This window comes from Panthera tigris, chromosome C1, assembly GCF_018350195.1.
Source record: "Panthera tigris isolate Pti1 chromosome C1, P.tigris_Pti1_mat1.1, whole genome shotgun sequence".
Taxonomy (NCBI): Eukaryota; Metazoa; Chordata; class Mammalia; order Carnivora; family Felidae; genus Panthera; species Panthera tigris.
In genome coordinates, this window is record NC_056667.1 from 154,829,813 (window position 1) to 154,853,517 (window position 23,705).

The 23,705-nt window shown below is 36.9% G+C and overlaps 1 protein-coding gene across 2 annotated transcripts in view; it reads left to right on the plus strand.

Annotated features, from left to right (window-relative positions):
* XIRP2 (xin actin binding repeat containing 2) overlaps positions 1-23,705 on the plus strand; it is a 317,696-nt gene that overhangs the window by 200,304 nt on the left and 93,687 nt on the right. For both annotated transcript variants that reach the window (XM_007074620.3, XM_042997292.1), the window contains exon 2: positions 15,953-16,106. In XM_007074620.3, the coding sequence (XP_007074682.2) occupies positions 15,953-16,106 (154 nt within the window). The remainder of the gene's footprint in view (positions 1-15,952; positions 16,107-23,705) is intronic.

Here is a 23,705-nt window from a genome sequence, read left to right on the forward strand (position 1 = left end):
CTCTTTCTCAATTAAGATAATACTCTGAAGTGCTGAAAAACAAGAATAAAATACTGTGAGGATTACCATGATACAAAATGAAGAGGGAGTATATTGGCCCAGTTGCAGAGTTCAGCACTTGAGGACAATGTCGTGACTCACCACCGCTGAGAACCGTCACACCAGCCTGTAGCTGCTTCTGCCAGACTAGAAGTTCTTGAAAGGCAAGCTCTTGACTGTTCATCTTTGTAAAATCTCAACATTTGACAAAGTTTTGGCATTTGATAGGTGCTTAATAATATTTGTCAAATGAACAAATGTATGATGGTTATGATGCCCATAATTGTTGCAGTCTACAGAAATCATTACAATTCAAAGCACACAAGTTCAGAGTTAAGAAGATTGAAAATTTCTTAATATGGCACATGCTAAAGTTCAGCAGTTTATTTATAGGACGATTTTGTTTCTGCTGCTCTCCCACATTGCTGTAAATGTTAAACATCAGTCTGTCACGCATGCAAAGTGCTGATCTAATTGGCCTATAAGAGAATTCTGTTCCCTTTCAGCATCATAAAGATGTGATATGGATAATCCACTTAGAGCCTCCCCTTCTGTGCTACTATATTTAAAATAGCTTGTTGTGTTGTTCATGGGAATTTAAAAAAAAATGAGTTTCTAAGAAATGAGAAATCATTGAGTGCTAGTGTGCTTTCCACTTTTTACTGAGCCTTTAAACAGCTTTACCTCAAATGCCGTGGGGCTGATTTCCCTTGATATTTTGTGACCATCTGTAGTCCAGTAATGCAGAAATGGGAACTCTCTCAGGAAAAGCTTTAGAAAAGATGAGGTCTTTTCTGTACTTCTTCAGTGCCACTCCATGAACTCTTTCTCTCAGGGGCCATATCTGGCTTCCTAGAGCTCCACATTGTTATTTCTAGCAGAGAGCACAGTCCCCTAGGAGGATAGGACTTCAGAAAGCTTTCTCTGCCATCTGTTCCTCCATGGTGTTGAGTGTTATGTTTCCTAAGAACAGCAAATAACTATTTTAGAGTGTGCAATACCTTCACAAGTCACAAAATTTCTATGCCTTGATTCAGTACAATTCTAACTTTGAATGAGAGCTTCCTCCAAGGCATGTAAGGCATTTTACAGGCATTGTTTTAAGTGATTATTCTCATTATTACTACAGCAGGTAATGATTATCATTGCCCTTGTTTTATAGTAAAGAAAAAGAGTTAAAGAGAGTTTATGATGTATGTAAGTTCCCATAGGTCATAAGAGATGAAAGAAGATGGAAACCCATCTTTTTTGATAATTAGAAGACTCTGTCTTCTATAAAACATGGACTGCCAAAAGTTTCACAAGAACATGTATCTCAGGCTCTTAACAAAATCTCAACGTGGCATAATTAGCCCATGAATAGAAATATTTATACCTTATGAGGATCATATTTTTCTTGAATATTCAATTTAGTGTCTAAAAGAGGTTTCACAGCCAGAAATCAAATACACTCCTCAAGAAATCTTTTAAGTGTCTCTTTGAATTTGGAAAATTTAGTTTCCTTCTTAGCATTTCACTGATGATTGTTACAATTTTATATTGAAAAATCTGTGGAGTAGCTACCAGGTGTTGAATGCCTACTCTACAAAATGTCATATTTAGTATCACTCCAAAGTGGGTGATATTATCACAATTTTACAGATGAAGAAATGGAAGCTTATAGAATGGAAGTAATTTTTCAAGTTCACTAAGCTGGAAAGTGGTGAACTTGAGATTTAAACCCAGGTCTGACTGGTTTCCAGCCATTTTCCACTATGTCACCCCAACTCAGCACAATTATGTAAATGTTCTGCCTATTAAGAACTTTCTACTCCTCGGGTATAAACATAACTGATTCAGTCTAAGAATTGTTAGATTACCATCCGCACAAATACACATTTTTTTCACTTTATTCTTTTGCATATTTTTAGTATGATAATTTGAATATAGAAATTTGTTTTTAACTCATTCATGCAACTCTAGGGAATATCATTGGGTTATCTCATTTTCAAAAAGTTAAGGGGAAATGAAATATCAAATGAATGAAAGAATAGGAAAAGAAAACACTTTGCATGCTAACACCTAAATCTCAAATGGCACATCAGTTTTAAAATGTGTTAAAGCAGATTAGCTTTAAAAGGTTTAGCCATTAGGGATTTTCCCATTGCCAGTAATATGGTCAATTGAAACTAGTTAGAATATTTTAATAGAAGTTTTCTTTTCATTAGAATTATTTTAAGCCTAGATATCGTCTCCAACTAATAAAGATAATCATAAAATACTTTAGGGCCCTATTTAAGAAAATGGGAGTAGCGCAAGTTGCAGAGTTTTATTCTTGACTGAGAAGAGAAAGAAGGCATTATTTCTGCTTTATATGGAAAATTAACTACCTAAATGTGATGCCAGCATGAAAATAAGAGTACATAGCAGTAAAAATCTGCATCTCATGGGGAATTTGTGTTCAGTTCTCCCCAAGCTTAAAATGACACAGGCTTTTTCTGGCACACAGCAAATCAGATGAACATGGTCTCTGAGGAGGTGAGAAACAAAAGAACATAATGGTGTGCTCCGCCACTCAAAGCTCAAATAGCAACATGTTTTATTTTTGTACATGGTGAAACTTCAGTGAACTTGGAAACATAATTCTTTCAGTTTTGCAACATTCTTTCTGTTAGGTCAGGAGCAAATAGCAAAATTATCATGTACATGTCCAGGTTCTAAATGAGATCAGTTAATCTAAAGAAATTAGGGAACATGCACATGAGACTTGAATGAGCATTTCTGCTCTCCGGAGTCTTTCTTCCAAGAATATTAAATAATGATGTATGCATATATGCAGAATATTCTTTTAAAAGTTAGTACATATAAGTTATAATTTTGGGCCAAACCAAAAATGAGGTATTGAACCAGAACTCCAATTATGATGTCTCTGCGTTTAATATCCTCCACCTAGAAAGTAGGGATAAACGATATCTAACTAACCAGATAGGGCACAAGTCAAGGCTTTGCACCCAGAAGGTGAACATGTGCTGAATTGTTTTAACCCAGCTGCACATTCTAGAAGCGAGGAGGAACAAGCTCATTTTGCAGAGAAGGTTGAGGGACTACCCACAGTTAAGAGTGTCATTGTGTCCAGTCCCAGAAGAAAAGTTTGTGTGACAGTGTTGGCTCGGATGTCCGGGCTTACTGGCCCTTCTGGCATGACACAGGTACCAGAGAGCATCATTTGAAAGCACTCATTCTGCCTGTGTGGACACCAGAGGTTCCTGTGACTGAACTCTCCTAAGTCTACAGCCACATAACTGCCCACAAGCTGTGTTTGTGAGCAAACGGTTCTTTTTTGAATGAATATATCTATCAAATTCTTTGATAATATGGTTAGGATTGATTGGTGCCTAGACAATCTACAGACACTAGACAATCTACAGAAACTCAAGAAACTGTCTTTTATTTTGAGAACATTTCCTGATGCATGGCTTCTCCATCCCTAGCCCCCTTTCCTAAGAGGGAAAGGTGAAAGAGGAGATGTAGCCTTGTTCCTGAGGGCCGTGGTGTCCATTTTAGGACTTCTTTGGAAGAAATGATGGGGGAGGAAATATTTTAGTGACATCTCAGGTTTAGGGATAATATGCCAGAGTGATAAAATTCAGGGTATCTTTGTATCATTCTGGAACAAAAATTGAGGTGAAGAATAGCCTTAAATGGTAAATCTAGAATTAAATGAAAAGAAATCAAATGTAATATAAAAAAAAACATGGAGTGACCCTGATGGTCAATGCTATTTATGCATTTATAGTTTTTGTTTTAGGTCTTTATGCCAGGAAATTCTATGGGACTTTGTGCCTTAATTTGTACAAGCTTGTCAAAGGCCAGATAGACCTTGTATTCATTTCACCTGAGGACCTAAAAATCTGTCAACATTTAATAAAGTTGACTAGATTGCAGGCAGAGTCACAGTGGGAACATATTTCAAAAATCCAGCGTTGTAAGACTGTATCTCACTTTGATCGGGAGGTTGTAAAATAGCTAGGAAACCTTTGCCTGAAGCTTTGTTTCAGAACCCAGGACTTGCAAAGCTGGTATCACATGTGAGCCTTAAACCCAATGCAGAGTAAACATGGTGGGATAAATACGCACTCAAAAGTTATGAGTTTGCAACTGATTTGATTGTGGTTTTGTTAAATTCATCCAAGTAAGGGTGGTACAGAATCAGTAGTAGTTAATAAGGGGTTCAATCTGGCTGAAGAGACACAACCAGTTAAATAAATCTATTGGTTTATTTTCTCACAGTTCTGGCTGCAAGTCCAAGATCAATGTGCCAACATGGTTGGTTTCCTCTGAGGCCTCTCTCCTTGGCCTAGAGATGGCCACTGGCTTGCTACCTTCTCACATGGTCAATCCTCTGTGCATATGCAACTCTGGTATCTCTTAGTGTGTCTAAATTTCCTCTTCTAATGAGGACACCAGTCAGTTTGGATTAGGCCTGCTGAATTGGCCTTGTTTTAACTTAATCACTTCATTAAAGGCCCTGTTTCCAAATCCAGTCACATTCTGAGGTATCTGGTATTAGAGCTTCAATTATAAATTTAGGGAGGGACACACAATTCAGCTACTTACAGTCGTAAGTGAAATGAATTAATTAATGGGGCTGGATATGCTGAGTGCACAGGAGTAGAACAGGAAACTGTAGAACTACTTGGGAAGAGAGTGCCTATAGGAGTGATACGTATAGTGTTGATTTTATGGCCATACAGTCAATAAGGACTGATAAAAGCAATTTGAAAAATCATAAAACTTATTGATGCATTCTCTTACCTGATAGCTTCTATATATTTTTTATTTAATATTTAAACACATCCTGGAAGGAGTAATAGAAATATCATGAGAACTGATGAACCATTTTTTAAAAAAGGAATTGTTGGGGTGCCTGGGTGCCTTAGTTAGTTGAGCATCTGACTCTTAATTTTGACTTAGGTCATGATCCTAGGGTTGTGAGATCAAGCCCCACATCAGGCTCTGTGCTAAGAGTGGAGCCTGCTTAAGATTCTCTCTCTCTCTCTCTCTCTCTCTCTCTCTCTCTCTCTCCCTTTCTCTCTCTCTCCCTTTCTCTCTTTCTCTCTCTCCCTCTGCCCCTCTCCCCTGCTTGTGCACTCTCTCTCAAACAAAAAAAAGGGAATTGTTTTATAATACTTTAGAAAAATGTATATTTTATTGCTTATAGACAATAATTTTAGTGCTCCTATTATTTCTCTTATGTATCGTGGATTTTTTGTAATTATTTAAAGTTTTAAAAATTATGGTAAAATTAATGTACATTTTAGGGGCTGAGTTCTATCTAGGAATATTTAAAAGTATTGGCAGTAAAGTTTTGGTTTGTTATGCATAGAGTACAAATTTTGTTTTCTCTCTCTACCCAAGGGAGTTAGCCTGTTTTCTTTTTGTATGCCCCTTTCGCTCTATGAGACATGTTGTCACCATCTTTGTACATTTTTAGATTGTATTTTCTTCTGAATGCTTTATGTGACCATAAAATCCAAGTTATTTGAGTCCATTCAACAAACATTTAGTAAGTATCTGCAATGTTCAAGGAGAGCAATGTATTAGATACCATGTGGGCTATAAAGATGAATAAAGCATGTCCTTAATGAGCTAATAGTGTGATGGGAAAACCAAGATGTGTCAGAAATGGCTAGCATACAAAGCAGAATGGAAAATGGCACTAAGGAGACTGCAAATGCTTGAGGAGTTCTGTCATGGGAGGGATTGACTACTTTTAGCTGTGGCATTAGGGGAAAGCTTCCTAAAGAAAGTGGCCCTTGAACCTCATGTGAAGACAGTTGCAGTTTCTATAGAAAAATATGGCAAGTGTGGTCATTGGAGAGTGCTCTTTAGACAAATACATATGAACACAGGAGGAGCAGGAAGTGCAGGGATGATTCAGGAAACACCAGATGCTGTTTGAAAACAGCCACAGAGGGATGGTCCAGCACACCTGTGGGACCTGGTGGAACCATGTTAAAAGGTTCTAAATGCCAAGTTATTGAGAAGTTACTGGGAAATCAGGCAGTCCAGTGACCCAGCTGATAAACCCAACATTAGAATTCTTTATCAACTGTGGTTACAATGATACAAAACCACGTGGTTTCATTTGTCCCTTGTTAGGTGACATGTGCCTGGAGTGTAATCATGTTGATCATTAGGATCTCCCCACCTAATTACTGTTTTTTCCTGTTTCTTTTGCTTCCATTCCTTGGTGCTATGCAAATGTAAAATGTCATGAGATTTTGAAAATTCACCTCCATGTTTCTTAAATGCCCACTCTGTATAAAGCATAATGCTGAGAGATATGAGGAGGAGGAAGACACACTTATAGCTGTTAGGGAGTTGATATTTCACCTGTCATCCAGTTCTAACCCATATTATTTCAGTTTCCAGGACAAACTATAATCAATCAATCAATCAGTCAATCAGTCAGACACTAGGAAGACAGGTTGATGTGGCAATGAAAAATATCAATTTAGAGTCAGGCCAGCATCTGAGACCTAGGTTTATCATTTCCTACTGTGTGGTGTTGGGCAAGTCACTAAGCCCTCTAACCTTAGTGTCTTCACTATAAAGTAGAGGTACTTCCTCATGGCATTGTTAGAAGTATTAAATTAAAAGGATGTATGTAAAGCAGAGCACTTGCCACAAAGTAACATTCAAGAAATGCTAGGCTTTATGATTTCTTCAAGGAATATTTTTTTCTCCAGTTTTCTTATGTCTGAGTAGAAAACTAAGGGCCAGAGAGGCTGAAAAATAGGATATACAGTGTGTGAGGATAATATTTTCTGGAGATATATATATCAAACCACTCCCAAAATTTGGTGACCTAGTAGACTCTATTTTATTTCTCCTGTTTGTGTGAGTTGACTTGACTCAACTGGGCACTTCCTACTGGGAACCTTTCGTGAAGTTTCCATCTAATGTGGGCTAGGGCCATAGTTACCTGCAGGCTCTACAGTAATGAACAGCCAAGATGGCTTACTCATGCTACAGGTAGCTGATGCTCCTTTGACCCGGGGAATCAGTTGGGGCTATAGAATGGAGCACCCATAAATGATCTTTCCATGTGGTTTGAGCTTCTCAAAACATAGTCATGATTTCTGAAAGGGAGCAGTCCAAGAGACTTGGCTGAAAGCTGGTGCAGGGATTCTTTATTTGCATATCTGCATGTGTTGCCTCCTCTCCTCTCCTCTCCTCTCCTCTCCTCTCCTCTCCTCTCCTCTCCTCTCCTCATCTCATCCCATCCCATCCCATCCCATCCCATCCCATCCCATCTCATCTCATCCCATTCTCCATGGCTTTTACTCCATGGTAGTCTGTTGTAAGCATACCTGCTGTATTCACTGGGGAAAGTCACCACAAGGACCATCATGACTCAAAGAAGTAGAGAAATAGACTACTTCTTGACAAGAGAGTGGAAAGTGACTTTGCACATGAGCATGTGGGTGAGGATTACTCTTGTTGCTTTACAGCAATCCCTGTAAAAGTACTATAAAACTAGGGTAGACAGTAGTTGTCTTCATTTTTCTGACAAGGAACCTGAGGTTCAGGATGTTAAGAGATGGCCAAGGTAACTTTATTATTAAATTGAGGAGCTTCACATTGAACTCTGCCCTTCTGAATCCAAAATTTGGTCTTATGAGAAAACTACCCTTTGCTTTTCCTCACATAACTCATCATGAGCTTTCTTCAGAGATGAGAAAGACAATTGAGGCTCAAAGCAGTGATCTCCTTTCCACTCCCTACACATCTCCATATTACCCTCACCTTCTGTGCCCTTGTCCATCCCCTCCTACGAGCCTGAGCTTCATCATCTTTAAAATGGGTATAATAGGACCTTTTCATAGAGTTGAAATGATGATTACATGCATGAAATATATGCAAAGTGCTTAAAACAGTGCCTAATATGTAATGAGTGTCCAATACTCTCTAGCTGTTGTTGTTTTGCCATTATTATAATTATTATTATTATTCAAATTCTTCAGGATTAAGATAGGAATTTATGTCATTGTCTCTGTTCATTATCAGTCCTTCCTAAACCAACTACCTTATATAGTTTTCTTTCTATGGTAATTGAAGGACATCTACGTAATTGCCCAAACCAGAGAATATTTTCCATTGGTTATTTTTCTCTAAACACTATGCTGTACTTAAAATGTCCTACATCCATGACATTAATGGCTTTTGCTTTTCCTTGAAGAGTATACATATACATTACAGATGGTAAGCTACTCAGGGTCACACATCTAAAGGAAAGAGGTGCGTATCAAAAATAAGGTACAGTGGCATATCTATTAGAACAGTTCCCCAGCAGGTGGCAGTAACATATTCCTGTCTAACAAAATCAGTATAGTGTGACAATTTTCTGACGAAGTAAAGTGTCTTGAGGAAGAGACATCTCTTTACTAACTCACACAGAGGCACCATGTGGGCTGCGAGTGGCCGTGTTTCTCTGACTGTTCCTCCTCCATTGTCTCCTCAGATGTTCTTCCTTTGCCTGTCCCTTCAGTGCCACTGAGCTTCTTTTCTCAGCTATCTGCACTTATTTTACATACTCTAATTGGGTAATATAATAGACTCTTACTATTGCAACTATCACCTTCTTGCTAATGAGTCCTAAATCTTTCATTCCAGCACAGACCTCTCTTTTGAAAAATCTAACTTCCTCCTGGGTATCTTCATCTGGATGTCTCATGTAAAACTCATATTTAACGTGTCAAAAACTTCATTCACTACCAGACCTTCAACAATGAAACCCTGGCATCATTTTTAAACCAAGATAACTCTGTTGTTCTTTATCAATATTTCTGTGGAAAAATTCAGTTTCACTTTCTGTGGGAAATGTATATTGGGAGGAACAGAGGACTATATGTTTGTGAGGCTCTCCCTGTGGCTTCCATCCAGAGTAGTATTACCTCCAAACTGAGGGTGTGGCGTATGTATGATGTCCCAGATCCCTCCTAGATCACCTTGCTCCTTGTGATGAGTCCAGAAGGGAGCCTGAAATTAGCCTTTGCCTCTGGGAGGCACTGATTGGTTTGGGGAAGAGATTCATCTTATTTTATTAACTTCATAGAGCCATCTAATTAGAATATCTGTGAGTTATGCTGGAGTTTTTCCACTCCTCCTACAAATTAGTTTATCCTAAAAATTACTAATTTTATGCCCACATACGTTTTTAGTGTGCTTTCTCTCTCTCTACTCCCTTTATCAATATTCTATTGTAGGCTTGTTCTGTCTCTCAGTTGGAAATTTTAATAAACTCCTTACTACATTCACTCTGTACGATGTTGCCATCTTATCTCATTAGTATATATTGTTCATATAGCTGACAAATATATCCATCTAAAGTATAAATCTAATCTTGTCATCACTTTCAAGGTTTCCTGTTACCTAGAGGATGGAGTTCATCTCCAGCCCATGATTCAGCTCTGATTCAGGAAGCTTTGTCTGACCATACCCTCCAGAAATCCTCTTTCTTTATGTCCAGGATGCCTATGTTTCCTTATTATTAGACACTCATTTGTGTACTATATGGCTCAATTGGTGTATCTTTCTCTACCACCAGATGATGAGCCTTTTGAGGACCCAACCTGCACCTTAATTTGTATTCACAGTGCCCAGAACAGTGGTTGAGACATATTCAATATTAAAAATATTTTGAATGAATGAAAGATTAGTATAGAATGAAATGGCTGAAAGAGCTTAATAGAGGAGGCTTCACTGAGTTGGCTTATGAAGCAAAGGGTATGTTTAGTACAAAGAGTGGGGAAGTAAAGTCTTCAAGGAAAGGAGCTGGGAAAAAGGGAATATAACACTCAAAAGGCATGAGTGAACAAGAAGATTGTTTATTCATGAATTGTTCAAGCCACGATTGGGGTCCTTCTTTTCTCTCAATACAGCAGAATTCATTATGAGATCTCTTTTCCTATATCTTGTATTTTGGTAATTTCCCTTTATTTCTGCCCTTCTCTTTATTTTGGCTTAAAACTTCCTGTGTTTGCCTATTTCAACATTTTTATTTCTCTAAAGACAAGAACCCACTGAGTCTGGGAATTTACATGAGTTAGCTCAGCATTTTAAATAAAGGCAAGTCCAAACATTTTCATTTTATTAATCCATGCTCATCATTTACTCCCCCCTCCTCTTCAATGACCTCTTCACTCATGGATCCATACTAAGAGAAAAAAATATACAAGGTAAGGCAAACCACTTTCTTTTGAAATACCTGGTAGGATGTTCTGAACACTTTAGATGATCCTACATAGCTCCATGATCTCTTGTGAAGTAAATGTTAGCTTGTGAGTAAAGGTTGCCATTTTCCAATTCTCTAATTATAAAAAATATATAGATCTTCTAAGATTATAATTACACATTATATTAAAGAAAGTAGTGTACATAAATAACAAAGAAGAATAATCTCGTTTTCTTTTAAGCTTAAATTTTCCGTATTTCCCTGGTTCCAAAGTGTCTTAAAGCTAGAAAAGATTATAGACTTTGAGAGATTTTATTGGTTTAGATATTATTGAAGACAGAGATTCCATCAGTGCTTCTGGCATTACTTCTCCACAGTCAGCAATCTCCTCTGTACTCTCAAATTCTTCTCCAAAATTCTTCTTCTTGCCTTAAAAGAAACATGGCTATCCTCGGAAAACACCACTATCCCTGAATCCTCCTCATGTAAATTGAGGCCATTGTCCTTTCTACCCATTTCTTTCCCATTCTCGGGTTAAAAACTCAGCTGATTTGAGACTCAGGCCAGTCAGGTGTTCTCCCTTTTCCCCCTTCATCACTGTTACTTGTTAAACTTCAGTTAAGTTTCACTTGTTTACCAGAAAAGTGGACACATAGTCTTTTTCTGCCATTATCCTGAGACACCATCATAGCCTCTCAGTTCTTAGGTTCTCTCCTGTTTCCTGATTTTCTCCTCTACCCTCTCTGCTTCCATTTCAGTGGCCACAGTAATTGCAATTGTTCTACTTCTCAAATCACTAAAACAAACATCTCAGTCTCCTCTCTTTCCAGTTTGCTTTGCCAAGTATTCACAGTATAAGCAGTCTTTAAATTCACCAAGATTCTAGTCTATTGATCCTTTATCTGTCTTCCAATCCACACACTTTACTTTCTTCCCTTTTAATCCATCTTACATTCCTTGGTGTATCATTCCCAGTCATTCTCTGAATTGTCTTAACAGTAACCTACATTGTCTTGTTTCTGCCCTCCCATATGCACCTTAGCCTACCCTGCAACACACATTTTATTTTTTCCCCACAAAACCTGTACCTGGCTGAAGTCAGTTCTCTACTTTCTCATCGCCGGAAGTAGAACTGTGGAGGATTTTCAAACAAAGTCACTCCACAGGTGTATGGGTAGCCCTGTAACTTTTGCATCACCAACCCCAAATGGATTCCCAGTGCTGCATTAATGCATTTCCAGTGCTCTGCTCATTTCACTTCCCCATTCCCCACAGCAATGAAATTAAACTTTCTTAATTCCTTTCAAGTACCCCTCCCACTTTCCTCAGTTCTTACATCTTATCAGACTGGAATGTACTTATCTTGAAGCTGCCAAGCATACAGATTGTCAATATCTATATTAATGTCACCTTCCTTCACCTCAGTGACAACAGGAATGCCTTATGTTCTCTATCTTTGGGTTACGTTTCTATCTATGCTTTGTGTTCCATCTTCTTTCCCCTCTTAGGAATTTTACATCATTATTTTTCTGTCTCTCTTCTGTAAAGCCAACCTCTCCATCTCACTAAATCCTTCCAGTTGGCTTTTCAGCATATGCAGTCTCTCCCTTTGAAACTAAACTACACAAAATATGTCTTTGAAGTTATTGCTCTATTTCTTGCCTCCACTTTAACACTAAATTATTCAAGAAGTTATGTGCACTCACTGTCTCCCAGTCAATCCCTCACCACTACAATCTGCCTTCCAACCTTTTCACTTCCACCAAAACCATTTTGCTCAACAGTTTATATCCATGTTGTTAAACTCAAAGGACATATTTAAGTCCTTACCTAATTTATACTCAGTAAGAGTTCAATATTGTTACAGATATCCTTTCCTTCTGATTTTTTTCTTTCTTCTTGTCTGCTCCTGCTCCTCTACCACAAAATTAAGTGTCAGAACTTTTCAGAGCTTGGTTCTGGATTTGTTTCTTATCACAATTGAAGCAAGTTTATTCACATCCATTGTTTGTGTTTCAATTACCACTAAAAGACAGGTGACTCACAACTTGCTTGTTCAGTTAGGACTTCTCCTCTAAGCTTCAAGGCTACTTATCCAGATGCCTTTTGGACATGTAGATGCCCAAATCATGATCTGTCTTTTATCCCAACCCAGCCTTTTTCGGGTGCTCTGACATTGTTTAATGGTACTGCAATCCCTTTCATGTATTTGTCAGAAGGAAAAATTAAATATTTGCTCTCTCTCTCTCTCTCTCTCTCTTTCTCTCGCCTTAGATTCAATCCATTACCTGACTTGTCAGTTTTGCATCAGGGCCTTAAACTTAGTTCACTCCTTTCTATTTCCATCACCACTCTGACCAGAATGGGCATTGCTTGCCTGGAACACTATTATAGGCTTCTCACTGATCTTCCCATGTATAGTTTGACCTTCCTTCAGTCTAGCCTACTCTAGAACAGTGTGCTCTCAACCAGGGGTGACTTTGCTCTCTGCACAAGATTTGGCAATATCTGAACACACTTTTGATTGTCATGACTATGGGGGGCAGTGCTATTGGCATCTAGTGGGTAGAAACAAGGAATGCTGTTAAACATCCTACAATGCATAGAATAGGCCCCCATAACAAAGAATTATTTGGTTCAGAATATCAATGATGCCAGTGTTGAGAAAAACTGCTCCAGAGGTAGACTGAGATTTTCACACTGCAGGCTTGATTATGTCATGTGTGCATATGCACACACGTATACACATACATATACTTATACACTTGTGTAACATTTTTCAGTAATTCCCTATTTGACTAAGACCACAATAGTTAATATGGCCCTCCAGATCCTTCGTATTCTAGCTTCTACCTACTCCTACAAGTCATCCAGCATCTTGTTCTCTTTCAGGCTCCATGCTTCAGCCCCATTTCTATCCACTGAACTACCTCCCAATGTAGAGCATTTGCATATGTTGTTCTCTCCACCTGAAAAGTTCTTCACTCAGTTAAGCCCCATTTTTCCTTCAAATATCAGCTGAAGATCTTTTCTCCAGGGGAGTTTTGCAAGACCTTGCTCAGTAGTTTGGTTCCCCCATTTGAGGCACTCAACATTTATATGTCTTTCTTTTCTGACCTGTGTGTAGTTGCATATTTACATTGATTTATGTGCTGTATTACTCTTTGTCTCCCTCACTAGACTGGAAGCTACCATGTTAGACATTTAGTGACTAAACTCTTTTCATAACATATGAGAAAACTTAGATACATCAAGTAACGAGAACAAGGCCACACAGCTTAATAAACAGTGAAGGGGAGGCTTAAATATAAGTTTTCCATCATTAACTGCTACATATTTTAACTCTAAAAGGATGGTTTTTTGTATTTGTTTAAGCCTGTAGATTTTTACTCAAAGTAAATCCTTTGTGGAAACAGTGCATAAAACAGATTAAAAAGATTAAAGCAGATCACTGCTGTGATTAGAGACAGCTCAATTCAACCTCGTCTAAGAAGATCTTTTATGTCCCTACACAGACCCGTCCTTACCACTTGACAGAAGGAACTTATTCTAAGGAACTTGCCACAGAATCACTTGGATTTGAAGGTCGAGGCTTAGGAACAGGTCTACTGCGTTCACGTGTTGACTGGCTCTGGGGTCTTTTACCACCTCAGTATATGATGCACTCTTGGTGTTTGTGAATTTGAAGTTGAGAATACCAATATAGCAGAAGTTAGTGTCATCACTGGCTGAGATATTTGCTTCAACCACTTCATCAAAATCTATATTTCTGTATGAAACAGAAAGGTGATCTTTTCATGTCATCAGTCGTGTCCATGGACTATATTTAGCATTCCATCTTTTGTCAAAACAAAAATTTTCTGAACAGGAGTCACTACTTTTAGGCATCTTCATTTTCTCTTTATTTATCTTATTTTATTTTTGCTAATGCTAGGAGTTGGGTTAAATTGCTAAAACAAAAGCAGATGGATACTGTAACCATTTCTTAGCAATCACTTTACATGACAGCAGGAGAGGATACCAGAATGAACTAGGTGAGGACTCTGCATGTTCACTAGCTAAGCTTAGAGCTCATACTCATGCCATGCATGTCTGCAATTGTGTTTCAACAGCATAAACATCACTACAGTTATGAACCTTTGGGTTTTTTATAATAGTTGAAAGCACAAATGTTAAGGGCAATGCCCTGAAATAAAGGAAACTCCTTTTTCCCTGTTTTTCTCCTGTGAATGTTTTTAGTTTCAGTTTAGGTTCACAGTAATGAAGATAGTATGCATCATATATTTGGGAGGTATTTGAAGATGAGATGATTAAATGCATACCACTATTGTCTAATTATACATTGATATATATATATATATATATATTTGATTTGATAATATATATGTAAGTGGGTATGAAAATGAAAAAACATAAGCATGCTAAGAGGTTCTTTCCAAAACCCTTGCCTTTTCATTCATATCATAGACATAGAAAATGTATCGACTCTAAGAAATGTTCTAGAGTTTTTAGCTGTTTCTCAAACTTATTCTTTCAGTGTATTTTAAAAGTAAAAAAAGTGAAGAGCAATTCAGCACATCATTATTTGAATTGCTGCTGTTTAGAAAATATAACTTCAGGGGCGCCTGGGTGGCTCAGTCAGTTAAGCATCTGACATCAGCTCAGGTCATGATCTTGCGGTCCGGTCCGTTGAGTTCAAGCCCCTCATTGGGCTCTGTGCTGACAGCTCAGAACCTAGAGCCTGCTTCTGATTCTGTGTCTCCCACTCTCTCTGCCCCTCCCCAACTCACACTGTCTCATTCACTCTCAAAAAATGAATAAATGTTAAATTTTTTTTTTAAAATATAACTTCATATACAAAAGTATAAAACTTATGAGTAGATATTGAGACAATTTTCAGTATATTACTTGATTTATATATATATATATATATATATATATATATATATATATATACACTTTTGCTTCTTGAGCTGTCTTAGATCATTTATTAGCTTTTTACCATTTTTTGTGCAAAATGGTCTGATTGACTTGGTTTGTTTTATATTATATTACTTAATCCATAAAATAAGGAACACTAGCTTCCTGTATTTGAAATACACTTTATCCTTTTTCCTTTGTGAAATGTTTCTCTCTTTGATGTTAAATTACTATCTCAAAGAAGTAATTTCACAATCTTTATGAATTGCCAAACTGTACTTACTATATGGTGGCTAAATGGGTTGGTAATTTGGGAGCTCTGTAATTACTAAGATTATCATTACAGGGTGAGCATGACATTAAAAAAAAACTCATTTCCTTCTGTCTTAAGCATATGATGTCAATATTTTGCTATTTTTTTTTGAAGTCCCTCATGGACATTTCTCATGTCTTAGGAAGTTGCATCTATTAACATATATTACATTGTATTGTGACCCTTATTTCCACTTTCTGTCTTTTATGAGAGAAAAAAAAAAGCCACATGAAAGGAAAGCTAATTCAGAAGTGGAACTAGTGGCAGGAAAGTAAACTATGTGTCAGATATATGTTTGCAGTTCTTGGCTAAGTTATCAAAATTTTACCCGGAGCATATTAGAAAACATCACTCATAGGAACACCCCTCCTCTCTCATCATTGCCTTCTAAACCCCCTGAAAACCACATCTGTTTCCCACTGATAGCTTTTAACATGTATCCCTTTAATGTCTTCTAACAGGAAGTGGAAATTGAGAGAAGTTTATGTTCACCAAAATTTAAGAGTCACCCTGGGAGCCAGTCCGATGATTCTGTGAATGATTCAGACAAGAAAGGCGAGGAAACATCTTTTGACAAGATGTCACCTGAAAGCAGTCACAGCCACATCTTGGAAGGTTAGCACAATATTTTGATGTGATTACTTGGGATCATATATTGTACAACGTAAGTGTTAATAAGAATATATAAAAGCTTCGTTTTAAAAATAAATAAGAAAAAAAATGAGAGAATATAGCTCAAGAAACACAATTTAGGAAAAATGGTAGTATAATTAAATGCTTCTATCTCTATTTGCTTTAATTTTTAAAACTAAATAGATTTAATTGATTTTTAAACCAGTACAAAAAGCATTTTCAGTATTAGGCTTTTTGAACAATGCATTTGACCATCATCTGACTTTTCCTTTTGTGAAAGAAAGGAAACATATTTGTGTCTGTGTCTGTGGGATAATAAAAGGATAAAATATAAGTTACTGTCAGCGGCAAAATTAAAGAAAAATAAAAATGCCTTCAGCATCTCTTTTTTCAGGCAATTAAACTAAATGTGCTTAATGAATTTGGAATACAAAGTGACATGAGAGTGTCATAATTTAGGAGAAAACCTCATAAATTTGATTAATGTTTTACAAATGTCATTAAAAAGTTAATAGCTCATATGTTAGAAATTGCACTATTAATATAATTTTCAACTATGACAGAAGTGCAAAGTATAAATAATTTATTGGAAAATACAGATACCATTTATCATTTCTGATTAGTGACATTCTGGATTTTTCCATTTTAGCCAAGTAATGCATATTATACTATTTGTGATATTTGTTAAAGATCATGATTAGTATAGCTTTTAGAATGTCATTTCACGTGTGTGTGTGTGTGTGTGTGTGTGTGTGTGTGCATACACATATATATATACATTACTGTCAAGTTTCCAGTCAACATCAGCAGTGTGGAATATAATAGGCAGTTCACAATTTGGGAAAGCCAATAATGCTCTCCTTTAAAACCTTGCTATTAGGATGCCTGGGTGGCAGTCAGTTAAGTGTCCTACTCTTGATTTCGGCTCAGGTCATGATCTCACTGTAAGTGAGATTGAGTCCTAAGTCAGTCTCTGTGCTGACTGTGCAGAGTCTGCTTGGGAATTTTTCTCTCTGTCTGCCCTTCCCCTGTGGTTGTGTGCTTTCTCTCTCTCTCTTTCAAAATAAATAAACTTAAAAAAAAAACTTTGCTATTCAAAGTGTCCTCTGTGAATCAGAGTATCAGCATCATCTGAAGGCATATTAGAAATGCAGAACTTTGGGGGCGCCTGGGTGGCTCAGTCGGTTAAGCATCCGACTGCAGCTCAGGTCACGATCTCACGGTCCGTGAGTTCGAGCCCCGCCTCAGGCTCTGGGCTGATGGCTCGGAGCCTGGAGCCTGCTTCCGATTCTGTGTCTCCCTCTCTCTCTGCCCCTACCCCGTTCATGCTCTGTCTCTCTCTGTCCCAAAAAAAATAAATAAACGTTAAAAAAAATTTAAAAAAAAAAAAAAGAAATGCAGAACTTTGGGCCCCACACCAGCCCTATCAAACAATAATCTGCATTTTAACAAAATCCTCAGATGATTCATGTGCACATTAAAATTTAAGAAACTTTAAGCTAGGCCCCTCTGGATAATTTACATATGATTCAGCCCATTCTGATCCCGATTGGTTAAGTATTGTAATTTGGAGTGGGAGGTGAGTGTGGGAAGAATAAAGGGGAGTTTGCTAATGATGAACTGGATGGACATGGATTTCTAAATACAGGTAATTTGGGATCTCAATTTCTAGTTTTCATTTGCAGTTCATTTTTGTATGCCCAGTCGATATCCTCATATGATTAGTATCAATCTTAAGGAATTTATTCCATGTATTTCAGGCTTGTGATTAAACTTTAGGAGCACTCGGCTGAATGCAAAAGAATTAGATTAGCAGAGGCCAGGAAAGGGAATTTTTAGGGATGATTTATGTTCGGATGATGCCGAGATCTTACCATAGGGAGGCACATATGAGGTTGGCAAACTGACCGGTGTTACATGAGGCAAAAACCTTCACTCAACCTGCCTCGCTTCTGTCCTGTGTTTTCTTAGGTTCTCATGCAGAGATTTTCAAAGCCTCTTTATTTTACACACTTAAAAAGATATTCTGGAAGGTAATCATTATTGAGTATCAAGATATGACTTAAATTTAAGAGTGACCTCAAATTTAAATTTCCCAGTATTTGAAAGTATCAAGAGCTAACCTGAAAAACACAGGTTGTGAGTACTGTGCTAGGGATGAACACAGCAGCTAACTTTACTTTTATCTGTACAAGGCACAAGAACTATATTTCTATGTGTCACTACTTGTAAAAGAAAGAAATTTCTTTCATTATGGGATCCTGTTAATTCTTCCATGGTGCCCAAAATTTCTACCTTAGATGGGACGATTATGAACCCTTTGAATGCAGACAGTTAGCTTCGATAGGCTTTATAATAAGCTTGACAAAACCTACACAACTAAAAAGTGTATCGATGTTGCTCTTCTACTGCAAAGAGAATTTATTCCAAGAAGACAAACTTGTGCATCTGAATAAAATGTGGTAACAAATATGTCAGAGTATGTGATTATACGAGTGATTGTGATGGCCTCAAATACTAAACATCTTAAGGAGTCTCAAGAGTTTCATACTTGAAGGCAATATTTATTTAGAGCTCTTTCATAAACAGTAGAATCTTAAAATGAAACTTAAAAAAATCATTACAGTGTAGCTACCCAATGTCCTGCCTTCCTAGAGTTTAGTAAAATCCACATAAATTGATCAAAGGATGCATCTCAGGACTCAAGAATAGCAATGGCTGTGGATTAGTTCCTGCCCCTTATCCTCAGCTGCAGGTCCTGGGTATCTGCACAGAAAGGCACTGGGATTCCCCCAGATTTCTTTCTACACTTTCCTTACCAATATATTTGTGTCAAATAAATCACAGTGCTTCATGTGCATGTTGGTGCATTCCATTCACATTTTCTCTGGGATGTATTCTAATTGTTAGCTGTTCCAATGATGCTAAGGAAGACTTGGCTCATTTGAAATTAAATGTCAAGCATGAAAAATCCAGAATTTGACAAATCTGGGTGATGTAATAGATACAAGAGAAAAAATAAATTAATATAAATGGTTTTGATTAATGGTACCACAGTGATATAAAATGTCTGTGAAATTTCCTTTAGATATCTAAAAACCAGTTAAACTGGAAAGTGATTATTGGGAGTCTTAGATACTGATTTACATGGTTTGATCTACTTAGGTTTGATCCACCTGTATGAAAAGTAAAAATTTATTTTTTCTGCAGAAAAATTCTGAATCAAAGGATGCTTCACATAGAATAGGTGATTGGTTAATGTTCATCAAGTCTAAATGTTTTAATGGGACAATTACCTACTTTTCACTTTTATTCCCTAAATCATAAGTTTAATATTAATCTTCTTAGCCATCAACATGTAAAATGCTGACAGATAAAATATACATTAAAGTCATTCTTTCAAGGCTTTTGTAATAAACTATAGAAATTACCTGCTGTTTTCTCTTTTTATTCTATTCCATTAAAGCAGATTCATTCTTTATTCTTGTAATGGCCATTCATCTTCCTTGGTAGATTTTACATATCAAACTGAGGGTCCTGTTTTGTTTTGTTTTGTTTTAATTTTCTACTACTCTCTGAGTAGTGGGATCTTTTCAGCTATTAATGTTTCTGAAATACTGATGGATGTGCAGTATATGTATTTGTGTGTCAACTATTGTTGTTTAGATATCTTATTTTTTTTCATTTAAAATCAGACATTTTAGAGAAATATTTTCTGTATTATAAAAGTGTTCCATATGCCCAATGTGCTGAGCACCAGCCACTAACCACTGGTGGCTATTAAGCACTTGAAAAATAGCCAGTGCAACTAAGCAACTTGTTAATTTTATTGAATCCTAATTAATTTAAATGTAAATAGTCACCATTATGGACAGCCCAAATTTAGCAGATGTCATTTCTCCAAATAATTTATCTACCCTTTTCATAGGAAGAAGTTCAGATGCTGGTTGTTCATTTTAAGTTAACCTTTCTCTGCAAATTTATCTTAATTAAAATGTATGTGAATTGGTGTAAAGATAATCCATGTTTGTAAAATAAACAAATCAGTAGCAATAATCCACATATTAAAAAGATTGCCTTCAAGAGGTGGTGATAGTCTCCTTTCTATGGTATTTCCTAGTGATAAAGAAAAAAATAGTTTCGCCTGTGTTCCCTTTTCAGCATATTTAAAAACAATGCTACTATCATAGGAACAGATATATCTATGCATTTTTCCATAACATCTTTTTTTAAAAAAATGTTTATTTATTTTTGACAGAGAGAGAGAGACAGAACATGAGCAGGGAGGGGCAGAGAGAGAGGGAGACACAGAATCCGAAGCAGGCTCCAGGCTCTGAGCTGTCAGCACAGAGCCCCATGCGGGGCTCAAACTCAAAAGCCGTGAGATCATGACCTGAGCCGAAGTCGGTCGCTCAACCGACTGAGCCACCCAGGTGCCCCTCCATAACATCTTTTGTAGGGCTTAATTTTCTTGGGAATATGAATCCTTACAGGTGAGGATGCACACCATTTTCTTAATACCTAAAGTCAACACAGTTAAATGAAATGCAGTAAGTGGATACTTTAAAATTAACAGAACTGTTCCTTTAATAAAAAGGGGCTTTGTTTGAAAACCTGTAAATAAGTCAGACATTTAGTCACAAAGCCACCCTGGTGAAGGCCATCAACACCACTTGTTCAGCTCTGACTGATTGTTCTTTCTAATGAGACTCAGACAACAGGCTTTAGACTTAGTCTCTGGACAAACACCACCATGGACCCAAGACTCCCAACCCAGTCTTCTGCTTCCAGACTTGCTTCCTTACCCATCCATACCTTCCTTCATGCCCCAGACAATCTCCTGTAAAACAAGCCATGTTATTTTCATTCACATAGGAGACTTTTCATTAGTAGAAATGTTGTCAGTGAAGTAGAGTTTAAAGTAATTCTGAGGTAATGCCCTTTACAAAGTGAAGAATCCTTTTGTCATATGATATGATATGATTGATTGATATGATATGATATGATATGTTTCATCTGTTTACTCAGTTTGGGGGTGTTTCTCTCTCTTAAAGTGGGTTTTACCTGCAGTTTACAATGACTCCCACATGTTCCTGTTAGTTGCTTTTATAGTCAGTGAGTCAAAACAAATTCCAGAGTTAAATCATGGGTTCTACTGGAAGGGGCAGCTGGGAGTTTGCTATTCTGAGGAAATTGTAATGAAAGGTCTATTCATGAGGTCTTTCACATGGAAGCTATAAATCAGCACCTTGGAATGCTGGAAAATTTCTGTTGATTAATAATAAAAATCCCAGGAACTCATTTTGAGCTTATGTATGGTCATACTTAATTTTAAAGCACGATGCCATCAAAGAAAGAGAGCAACAAATATAAATGTCCCTCTTGAAACTCATTCATTCATTTTCCTTCCTTGCAACTGGAAAGAACTGTTATTTTTTAAATATTCTAATTATAGAATCAGAATGTATATCTATTCATAGAGAATATTTTTGATGTGGTATTTTTATTTGTCCATTTATTCATTCAGTAAATATTTATCGAGTGCCTAAGTCTGCCAGGTACTAGTCTAAGTGCTTGGGGACATCAAAGAATAAAACAGACAAAAAAAAAAAGAGAAAAATAAGAAAAGCTCTGCTTTTGTGTAGCTTGTACTATAACAGACAGAAACACACCATGAACAATAAAAAGAGTTCAGAAGTAAATTACTTACCAGAAAGTAATAAGTACCATAGAAACTACAGACTGTGATAGGGTGGGGCATGGTGGAGGTTTGCATTTTCAATTAGAATAGCCATGATCAGACACAACAAAAATGTGACATTTAAACTAAGACTTACATAAAGTATTTTCCCTTTTCCTTCATTCCTAAAAGCACACAGAGCCATATTTTTGATGTGCTCAAGACAAATATATTCGGGAAAATTTGGGGCAGAATCCTCCCTAGGTGATCTTCTTCCTCATAATTGGAACAACTGTATTGCTAGTTTCTATGCAGTTCCTTGAAGCAGAGGAAAGATATACATCAATAAACCCCTGATACCTTACCACTGTCTCCAATGCCAAGTTATGAAACTATTCCTCCTTTTGTTCCTCAATATGTGCCTTGCACATTTGGGGCATATTTATTGCTCTATTCTGTCTCCAGAGGACAGACCCAGACAGGAGGCAAGGAGTTCAGGGAGAATGACAGGGCTGGCTGAAGAGCTGGGAGTCTATACATGGGAGCCAAACAAAGAATTGGTTATTCTAGGGCAAGGGACTTGAGAATTACCTAATAGGTTTGAAATTAGAATGTTAGTACAAAGGTGAAACACAAGAACCCTGCATCTTAAACTGAGTTTATGATTCAATGTGTTTATCCAGGTTGGCACAGCTCATATGACCATCAGTGTTCCAAAATAAAGACAACGTTAGAGGTTCACGAATGCAGTAGGTCCATACTGGACAAGTTTAATGACAGGTGTTGGTGATGCAATCCTAGCTGAGTTTAAGGATAAAACACCCTGTCACTAAGGATTAACACGTGACTAAGAGAACACATTACTTTGAGGCAATGATTTTGATGGAAAGGGAAGAAGGAAATAAGGAAGCAAGAGTGAGAGAGAGAGAGAGGAAGAGAGAAGGAGGAAGGAAGTGAAAGGGACAGAGACAGAAACAGGAATGGAGGAAGAAATGCAAGAAGAGAATGAAAAAAAGAATAAAGCAGTTCTATGAAGATTTTGAGAAGTAGCTAGAATATGAAAGAGCTGTTTTTTGGTGTCAGAAACAAACACAGAGTAGAAGCAGTAACAACATCCATAAATTCAGCAAATATTTACTGAGAAGGAAGGGTCAAAATTCCAGGTAGATCTAGCAAAATCATGAGGAGGCATTGAAAGGAAGGAATCTGGGGTGGGGTAGGGGGAATAGGAGTCCTTTCATATGTTTGATGGTTAGCAATTCAATAAATGTCAATAAATTCAATAAAAAATTGAATAAATTCAATTCAATATCTCCATGAGATGGGATAAGAGAAACTTCTAGATTCTAAACTGGGAGTAAAACAATTCAGATTAATTACACTCAGCTGCCAGATTAAGAAAGATGTCAGGTTTATATGAAAAGGGAACACTTGAGTTTTATTCTTTCAGAGTTGATTAAAATGTTCACTGACATGTTTTAACAATGTTTACAAAACTGAAGGAATGAAATATTTGGCTATTTTTCACCATGATAGAAAATTAACATTCTAGGGGCAATCCTCTGCTCTAGATATCCCCAGATATGGGAAGAGGGGGAAATACCACTAAGTGTATTGTCTAATTAACAATTTTTTTAAATCCAATTTTCAAGGTAGATGAAATTTGTAATGTTTTTGTATTTTTAGGTTTTGAGCCAAATACTTTTATTAAAAATGTGTATTTTCTCTGTATAATTTTTATGGATATTTAATATTAAAAATACCTTATTTACTTGAAATCAAAATTAAGTATACTTATAATCATAACTTCTTAATCCTGATTAATGCAGCTCCACATGCCCTTTAAAATATATAGTGTCCATGATGAATTATAAGAATAACAACATATTAATAATAAATGT